Consider the following 10,154-nt stretch of genomic DNA (forward strand, 5'->3'; position numbering starts at 1 on the left):
GATGGCAACTATATCATATTTTTCCTGCTGCACAATGGCTTCCAGCTCCTCCTGTTTAGTACTCTATAGGGAACAGGATAGAGATCCATTGAGTTTTCAATAATTAAATCTTTGGTGAAGACAAGTTTAAACTGAAAAGGTGACTTTGGCTAAAATAATACCATCGTTTCAGAAAGTTTCTTGCTCTGCCTACCAGAAAGCAAGCATGTATTCTTTGTGAATATGAGGGCAGTGATGGGAACCTTGGAATAACAGATTCAGTGTTGTCCTTTGGCTGCTGTAGACCTTTTCCACTTGCTTGACCTCTTTGAGAACCACACTTCAAATCATTCTGGCCCTTAGAGTTAATGGGGGCAATCAGAATTTGCTGTCAGCCAAGACCCATTCTTGCAGGATTGTCTGGCTGTGATTATCTCAGTGATCAGCTACAAGCTTGACCCACAGTTTGAGCAGAGCAGCATGTATTTATTTTACGTACATTTATTTGATGTCCAAAACAAAATATGACATCTAGAATCTGCAAAGGTGGCTTTATTTTGTATACCTTCTAAGTTTTGTTTAGCATAAAGATGACTTCTCTTGTCCCTTAGCATCATCATAGCAGTGTAATGGTGATAAAGCCCTTTGAATTGTAGAAGTAACTTTAAATTCTTTTATAACCTGAAAGCCAGTGGTCTTTGTTCACCATGTTAGTGTACATTTATAAAGGAGGATTGTTGTTCTTTCTTACCTATGCACAGGGGGACAGCACATTTAAATGACTAAACAGTACTCAAACAGTTTCCCTCAAGACCAATTCTAAAGTTTTTCTCTAAGATTTTAATAGCATTTAATTTAATCCACTTGTTTCTTTTCATAGACCTCACCGGTTTTGGGTCATTGCACTCTTAAATGTCAAGAGGCTTGTGTCTTTTTGTTATATTTGCATTAAGTCTTTCAGGTGCTTAGGGTTGTTTATTTCTCTTGCTGAGAGATTTGAATGTCACAGTCACTGTTGCACAAAGCCTGTCAAGTAGGATAAGGACATGAATGAAATTATGATACAAATCTGCCACAGCTAAGTGACCTCCCTCCCCACTCCCCTTCTTCACTTTAATAAAAACACATTCCTCAAGAGTTCAAGTTATCTTTATTCAAGGATGCCTTGAAATCTGCAAGGTGTTGACATGGTATACTGCTCAGAACTGTGCTCTCTCATTATTGCATTTCATTCAGAAAGGATGCTGCATTTGGCAGAACACGACTGAGATCGCTTTTTGTGTGAAGGGACTTCAAGACCCATCAGCAGATAACTTTGATGTTGGGGACTCTACTCTGGAGTTACAAAAAGTGTAAATGAACGTGTGAACTGTTGCTTTAAGTTAGAAAAGTTTTTCAGCTGTGACTGGAGGTTTTTAAGATGTGCAGTACACTTGCACATTTGCCTTCTACTTGCCTTTCTCCTCCTTCACACTTCAGCTTGCTTCTTTCTTAGATTACAGGTTAAGAGAAACAGATCTCTGTGTGTGTGTGTTCTGACTTGTATGCTGTCTAGGCTGGTTTTGAATTCATGAGTTGCACTGTCACCCCAAGTTAGGATGGCCACATGAACTACGTATCTTGAGAGTGCTGTCTGTATTGCTAGGTTTATCTTTCTTCTAAAACAGAAACTCAGCATGATGCAGCGTAGAGGAAATTCTTAAAATATTACCCCAATTGCACATGGCAGTTCTACAGATTTCAGATGAGGATATACAATTTGATATGTGTTTGTCTAACTTTTATACCCTGAGAGCCTAGGGACATTTGGCTGCAGGAACATCAACATGACTGGATACATAGACAGCCTTTAGATTCTGCAGTCTGGTGTTCTCCAAGCGCTACAAATACTCTTTTTGAATTTCAGAAGAACATTTTTTTTTTAATCCAAATAGCAATGAATTACTATACTGAAAACAGAGTCTTTTCTTTATATTATGGTGAAAACAAAACTATAGGCAGAGGGTTATAGTGTGCTTGAAATTTTTGTTAAAATATTAGGAGTTTGAAGGGAAGTATGGTTTGTTTTGTTAGTTATCATACTTGATAAAACTTGTCGTTAACCTAAATATGAGAAGAAAGTAGCCATAGTATCCTGTGTTTGTGACAAATACATTTAATTTTAAAAAATATCTTATGCAACTGGCAAATGTTTCTAAAAGCAAATAGGAAATGTGATCAATCCATGACCTGTAAGAAAAGAGGGAATCTTGTAAGCTGTATCCTGCTAAGCTTTTATGTTGCTTATAATGTTTTGAGATGCAATTTATAAATAAGTGGTCAGTGCAAGTGCTGTGTCTCAGTGCAAGGGCAAATTCTGAGACTAGTATGCTGTAGTGGGATCAGCCTTACTGATGCGATGCTTTAAAAAACGAGCTGTAAGTTACCACCACACATAACAGTGCAGCGCTTTCTCCGGATGGGATGGTTATTGCAGCTTTAGAATTGGAGTTTTAATGGCCAGATGAGCAAAATGTCTCTCCCAATACAGTTTATAAATTCAATATGTAAAAATATCAAGATAAAAAAAAATATGCCTGGTATTCTGCATGGAAAATTCTTCTTAAAAACAATGAGATTTAAAAACTTGTTTTTGATTTTTTTTTTTAACAGTCTGTAATACTATGCAATTACACAGTAAATACTTATGTTTTGCTATGAACTTGAGAGGGAATTTATCGGAGAACACAGCGGGGGTTAAAAATAGGAGTATGTTGTAGCTTGGTCAAGAATGTAGTATAGAATTTTAGGTTCTAACATAGTTTTTTTTTTATAAATGTGAGTTTAATTGTTAACAAATATTCACATTTCAGAGCTGAAGAAAGACCAGTTAAGAAAAGAAAAATGCAAAGCTGCAGCTTCCAAAAGAAGAAGCTAAAATTAATGGAGGCCATGTTGGAAGAACAAAAGAAGTTGAGTAGAGCTATGGAAGAAACCTGTAGAGAAGTGCGCAGGATTCTGGATCAGCAAAACATCATTCAAGTTCAAAGCTTACAGTTACAGGAGAGAATGATGAATCTACTGGAGAAGATGATTTCCAAATCTAATGTGTAGTTTCCTTTGTGAATGCCTCTGAGATTACTATTGATATGATAGATATCCCTTTATTGCACACCATATGTGTGTCTGTTGCCCTATTCCCAGGTTTTCCATGGAAATTAAAAGCTTAGTGTAATCTTAGTTAAGCAAAGAGAACAGATAATGCAAAGTGAGAGCTATCCAGTATGATAAAATTAGTGCAATATATGCCTAAGTTGACTTATTTTTATACAGAAAGGTTAAGAGATGAATAGCTCTGGGAACTTCAGTACTATTTATGCCTAGGTCAGGTATTGTTTTACAAACAGTGGTGTTGTATATTGCTTCACACCACAGACTATAGCTTGACCTCTTTTAGGAGAATGAAATAGTGCATTTCTAAACATGGTAATTGCATCTTGACTTTGCTGATGATTAAACCCTGTTTTGAAACATACGCTGTGATTGTACAAGTGACCTATGGTTCTTGTGAAGAGCTAGTTGGGACCATGAGATACATCATTTTAAACTCCATGCCTGATATGAATAGTACTCTAAAGTATTAGAGTAAAAATCGTTTATTCAAATACACTTTTGATATAAAAAGGAAACCTCCAAACCACCTTACTATATACCGAATACTAAACTGTATAGAAGATACTTGAAGTTGCTTTTGATATTAAATGTTTAATTTTTTTCATTATTAACTGGAATCTGTTGACTTAATGAACAACCAGCAATGAAAACTCTCATTTATTCTCTATCACAAAAGAAAAATATTGTACTGTGTGTATATACATATATATATATAATCTATCAAATGAAATAAAGAAAAAGAAGAAACTTATTTATTATTGCTGGGTAGATAGTATGCTTTGGTAGTGAAAAATACTGGGAGAGATAACCATGGCCAAAGGTTTTTCAGTCTTAATTGCAGAGTAAAGATCTCCTATACTGATGCCCAAAATACAGAGATGGAAGTCATGAAGAACATTTGACATCTCTACAGAAGCGTTTGCTGGTGGCACGACGTCAGTGTGCAATTAGATGTTTTAAGGTGTGGTCTGTAAGGCAGATCAACATTGATACACCACAAGAGGGAGCTGGAGGCATAAGGGATTGCATTTAAGTCGTTAACATGCAAAGGTTTGGTTCTTCAATGAAATATGACATTGAAATAACCTTTAACATAAATTCAAAAATTCATCAGCTGAATTTCCTATATACCACTTCTTTTTGTGTTCTCCTTGAAAAACATCTTTCTGCTGCTTTCACTGTATTTGCAAGGCTGGAGGTTGGGTTCAGATACAGAAGCATAGAAGTCTAGAATTAATGTTACTACTAGGAACTCAGGTCATTTTCCATTCCCACTATCAAATAATGTCCCCTTGTTTTTGAGGGTGTTTGCATTTTTCTATATAATTTAACACATTGTTGCTTATGTTAATGATAACTAAACTATTTTAAAACCCAGACCCACTGATTAATCTGTAATTATACTTGGTGAACAGGATAAAGGTTATACTCACCAAGCAAATTAATAATATGTGGAAATATTTTTAGAAGATCCTGCAGACATGAAATTGAGAATGATTAAGTATGTAAATGTGGCCCATTCCTACAGAGTTTAATTCATGATAACAGGATAATGCAAATGTAGCAGAAGACTGAACCTGCAGAAAATGGTGGCTGCTGAAGTGTAAATGAAATAACTTTCCTTCACTCCACCTTTATTACAGGGTGATTGGAAAAAGGGCGGGTGTGTGGTGTGATTCTGCAAAGAAAGGATAATAGCTGACATTTAGCAAAAGTGAATCATAGAACCATAGAATGGTTTGGGTTGGGAGGGACCTTGAAGACCATCTAGTTCCAACCCCCCTGCCATGGGCAGGGACACCCTCCACTAGACCACGTTGCCCAAAGCCTCATCCAGCCTGGCCTTGAACACTGCCAGGGATGGGGCATCCACAGCCTCTCTGTTCCAGTGCCTCACCACCCTCACAGCAAAGAATTTCTTCCTAACATCTAATCTAAATCTCCCCTCCTTCAGCTTAAGGCCATTCGTCCTTGTCCTATCACTCCACGCCCTTGTAACCAGTGCCTCTCCAGCTTTCAATTCAAAATACTTTTATGTATGTAAATTGAATTAGTCATATCTGAAAGAGAATCATGAAACCTTATTATATCTGTGCCTGCAGAACTACTAGTAAAAGCAGGACTGTTCCTAATGTCATGCAGGTGATCAGAATACTTGCAACAGCATTGTCATACAGACAGGCATATAAGAGAGAGGGAATATATGTTCTGTGCTTTGTGATGGTTTTGTACATTCCACATGTAGATCTGTCACAGATTCAGGTAGGTTGATGTATCCATGTTGTAGCACTTCCTGACACTTTAACTTGTTTACAGGAAGATATAAAGAAACTGTCCCCTGACTCCACGGGAATTAATAATATTTACTGATATTATCTACTTGAACCTTATGCAATTAAATCCAATTAATGAGCAATAACAATGGCAGCATATTTGAACCTTGTACCATAGAGTAGGTAGCCCCTCTTCTTACATGCTATGAAAGTTGTAACTCCATAGCTGTAGGAACACAGGAATGGAGGAAATCCACTGATTCTTTGTCTGCTACTACAAGCAGCCATGTCATAGAATCCCTTTTGTAAAAGTGTGGACCTGTATCTTAAAATGAATTAGGAGTTTTGTCCCTGTAATTATAAGAAGAGCTGCATTACAGGTGGGTAAGCTGCAGTTTAGAAGATTGCTTCTAGAATTACTTCTGGTCAATTTATACCAATTTCTTCTTGCATCAACACTGTGATTTTGCCGCTTTCTATAGCATTTGCTCTTGAGAGCCAGATACCATGTCCCGTGCAGCCCTTCTTCAAAAGAATAACACTATTTTATAAGGTAGGGATCATTGTGATGACTGTTTTGCTAATTTTGCTCTTTGAGTTCATCCTTTTTAAAGATGAATGATCAGAATGATATACAGCATTCTAGATGAGAGACTGAACTTTCTCTTACGTAACTGCATTAAAAGAAGTGGTGTTTTCTGGAGGCTGTGAGATTTTATTTCGATGTGAAACATGATTTTTTTAGTAGCTAAATTTAGAAGTTCAGTTTTAAAACCTCATCTCTTTAACAAAAGGCTTTATTCCCATCTTTCCAGATTATCTGTGTTCTAGCCCTGTTTTTGTCCAGAGAACGAACACAGCACTGCTGTAGACAGATACAACTAGTTTCATGTATGACAGAATTTTTCTAATGCTCTTTTTGACAACAGGCTGACAATTCCCTACCTACCCCGAGTTTCTTTTTGCTGCTGTGTTTTAGTAAAGACTGAACATTTACTTGAAAAAAATATGTTGAGTGATTTTTCTGGGGGTTTTTTGGTGTTGGTTTTTTTTTTTTTTTTTAAGGTATGCACAGATTTCTCATCTATACAGGACAGTTAGCTGCAGGTAAAGATATCTGAATGTTTGAGATATTCAGACTAATTATAACTTGAAAGATCTGCCTAGAACTAAAACGCTTGGTAGAATTTCAGGTTTTGCAAAACTGAGACACTGCTGCTGTATCTGTGTGAGTAGCGAGTTTAGAGTGTAATAAGTATTCAAGGAGAGCACATCAAGGGTTACTCGAGTTTGTCATTGTAACTATGACATTAAAGGGACTCCCTCATGGCTACTAGAAGTGTGATCAACAAATAAACTGTAGCACAGGAAAACAAATTTCTTATTTTCAGGGCAGTAAGGGGGGTCATCACAGTATGATATCGCTTTCACTAAATGAAGTGCCTGTATTACATATATACACACAGATGGTGCAAATGGAAAAAATAAACGGGAGGAAATACGCTGCCTGGAGGTAGGTGACTTTGAAAGTGATGTAAAAATAGAATGAAAAGGAACCTGAGGAGGCAGATGAGAAAATGAGACATTAGGAAACATGCAAGCAACTGAGGAGAAGTGGATTGTGATGAAAGATGGGAAAAAAATATGTTGGGCAAAGGGGCAAAGTAAATGCCTCCAAACAAAGCTAGTAATTACAGGGAAGAGAAGGAACGCAACATTTAAAAAGACAGGAAAGTGAAAATGGAAGAAAAACCATTATGTCAAAAGAGAAAAGTTACAGTATGAATACAAAGAGCTATCACACATGAAATTCTGTATATTTTGAATAGACAGCTCCTACAGATAACTTAGACAAGTTATAAATAGCGTACGGCAATTAGTGACAATTTTTTCCCCATCAGAAAAAAATAAGTCTCTGGACAAATATTTGGAAGCAAAAATATTTTTCACAAACTAGAGAGGTTAATTAATTTGTAGGAGGATCCTATTATAATTAAATAGCATTTTCTCATGTTGATATTAATAATTTGCTGGTTTAAATAGTTTGGAACTATTTTTTTTTACTCCTTGACTTCAAATTGGAGAAGCATTTTAAGATTTCAGTTTATTTCAGGCCTTGCCAAGTTTAACAGATATCCACACAACCAGGCAATATATTAGTGGACATGGAATGTCTTTTATGATTTTCTCCATAAATGGCTATCACTTTTGCAAAGTACAAAACCAGCAGAAAAGCACATGTACAGAACTCTAAAATTATTTTTCCAGACTTAATCTGCCCAATTCAGTATAGGCAAAAAAGAGTTTACAACTCTGCAGACTTACCCCGACAGCCTGGTTCTGTGAACAGTCTCTTGTACTAAAATCAAGGGGACTACTCAAATGAATAAATTTATTGAACTCTGTATGTATATGTTTGCAGGATCAGTTTCTATGCTGATAATGTAATGTGAAAGGCAAATTTGAAAAAGAAATTTAGGAACATTTGGTGGTGTTATGTCAGCAAGTAAATACTAACCATCTGGTCTCTAGATTGCTAATCTGTTTTCCCTGATTTCATGAGTAGCATACTTCCTGTGTGTGCAAGCTTGAGACTACATCATTAAACTTTTGTGTTGATCTTTTTTAGTGTTTTAACAGAAATATTTAAATTACTTTGCTATTTTGGGGGTTGAAATTTTGTTCCTATGCATAATTTTTCTGCTCGGATATTTTTCATTCTTCTACAGCTTATTTTAAGGTGTTTTATTGAAATATATTTCTAATAAGGATGAATAATTTCAGGTATTTTCTTTGAAAACCAGACCAGTCATCTGCAGTGAATGACATCCAGTTATCTAGAGCTGACTAATTACTACAGATAAGATCAGTTTGATGCTGGTTGAAAGTTATGTCTGTAAAATATTTGCAGTGTAGTGAAGGGTGTTGCTTGTATTCCACATCTCTTGTTCAGTACTAAAATATTTTTTAAAGAAAGTAGCTCATATAAAAATATCTTTCACAGTAGCTGCCTTCAGTCATCTGAAAATGAATCTTTTTAGAATTCTGTTTTCTTAAACTGTGCTTCTTCCATCAGGTTCTAAGAATTTGGCAAACAATAACTCTTAAAATATTTAAGATGTTAAACTATATATATCTGAATTTGGATTAGTAAATGTGCTGGTAACATTTTCAATGAAAGTCTAACTTCCTGACTGTATGTTGTTATCTTAGGGGTAAGTTCTGGATTGCTATGTATTGTAAGAAAAAAAATGAATTGGTGCATACCATTAAAGCTATAAAATTTGCTGCATACTTAAATGTTGAGAAGTACTTATCACAGCTTGAGGAAGGCTTGTTTCACTGAGGGAAGCTATAGGAATATCAATTTTCTATGAACTGCGAAGTAAACATATTTAGAAAATTAATTAAAACTACTTTAAAAACTCTCTATGATCCTCATTCTTCCCCCTACAGGTTTAACTATAATTTATCTTTAATTCAATATAATTAGATCAAATGCAGTCTCCTTTATGGATGCATAAAACCTTGCCCACATGAACTTGTGTGGTGTTAACTGTAGCAGTATACTTTCTTTAGCCTTATATGAATAAGATTTTACATAGTTATTTTTCAGTTAGCTTAACTTGTAACTTCACTAGATGAAGATGAAATACACCACTGTTAAATCTTTCATAAAAATAAAACTGTCCACATAGGGTTTAACTACATCTCATCTGTATTCAAGGATTTAAGCCTATTTAGAGCTGGTTCACATTGGTTAACATTCAGTAAAAACTATGACTGAATTTCACACAGCTGAAATGGCACAATGCAGATTACACCAGAAATTATGCACTTGTTTCATGTCTCCTTGCTGGCAAGAACTTCTTCTGATTTGATTTATGCATTCTGGTGTGAATAAGCCATGACCTTATTTTAGAAAGGCGGCTAATATACGTTGAAGAATTTTATTCTTAAGCAGACTTTCTTTCTGTGTGACTATCTGACTGTGTGTGTTCATTTGTGCAATGAGCAACTCCATGCAGCATCCCACACGCATCATAGTTTGCTTATGGAAGGGTACCAGTATCTTCAGTTGAAGGCAGTTAGCCCACATGCCGAAACATCAGGAATGGCATGGTGCCTACTGAAAGTTTAAGTTGCCTGAACACTGGTGCAGCATTCTTCAGTGCTAGAAGAAAATTCCTCTCTGATAGTCTTTATAGTCGGTCCTCTGTCTCCAGATACAGCTATGCCTCTGAACCTCTTAGCTGCAGACACAGCTAAGTCTTGTGATCTTGTCTTGCTCACTCCAAATAAAAAGAAAATATACTTGACATGTTAAGGTTCAGCCTTAAGAATAATATGGCTTATGAAAAAAAGCATAGGCTAATTTTCTATTTCAGATGAGATTGGGATGTAATGCTAGTTAATAATTCAGATTAAGCCAATTATCAAAGAAAGGATGTTTATGGAGCATCAGCCATAATCACCAGGATTTCAGCAGGAACCTGGATCATCTTGTTCATGAAACGGCCACCACAAATGTTGTATCCTTAAAAAGGTGAAAGAGGAAGTTGGCTGCCACAGGTCCAAAGAAATAATCCATCAATATTCAACTTTTACCATGGAATACAAATTTTAGTAGGAGGCAAGTCCTTAACCTAGTTCTGAGAGGAACCCTAAGCGATGGTGAGGGCACTGAGAAGACTTACACACATGCTGTCAAGGCCAAAATGACTCCTAAAAAATGCACTTAATGGAGAA

The 10,154-nt window shown here is 36.0% G+C and overlaps 1 protein-coding gene across 2 annotated transcripts in view; it reads left to right on the forward strand.

Annotated features, from left to right (window-relative positions):
• Positions 1-3,867, forward strand: part of MSANTD1 (Myb/SANT DNA binding domain containing 1) — a 45,136-nt gene extending 41,269 nt beyond the window's left edge. For both annotated transcript variants that reach the window (XM_054824477.1, XM_054824479.1), the window contains one exon: positions 2,832-3,867. In XM_054824477.1, coding sequence (XP_054680452.1) covers positions 2,832-3,072 — 241 coding nt within the window. In that variant the 3' untranslated portion in view covers positions 3,073-3,867. The remainder of the gene's footprint in view (positions 1-2,831) is intronic.
• The last annotated feature ends 6,287 nt before the right edge of the window (positions 3,868-10,154 follow it).

Source organism: Grus americana, chromosome 4 (genome assembly GCF_028858705.1).
Source record: "Grus americana isolate bGruAme1 chromosome 4, bGruAme1.mat, whole genome shotgun sequence".
Lineage (NCBI taxonomy): Eukaryota > Metazoa > Chordata > Aves > Gruiformes > Gruidae > Grus > Grus americana.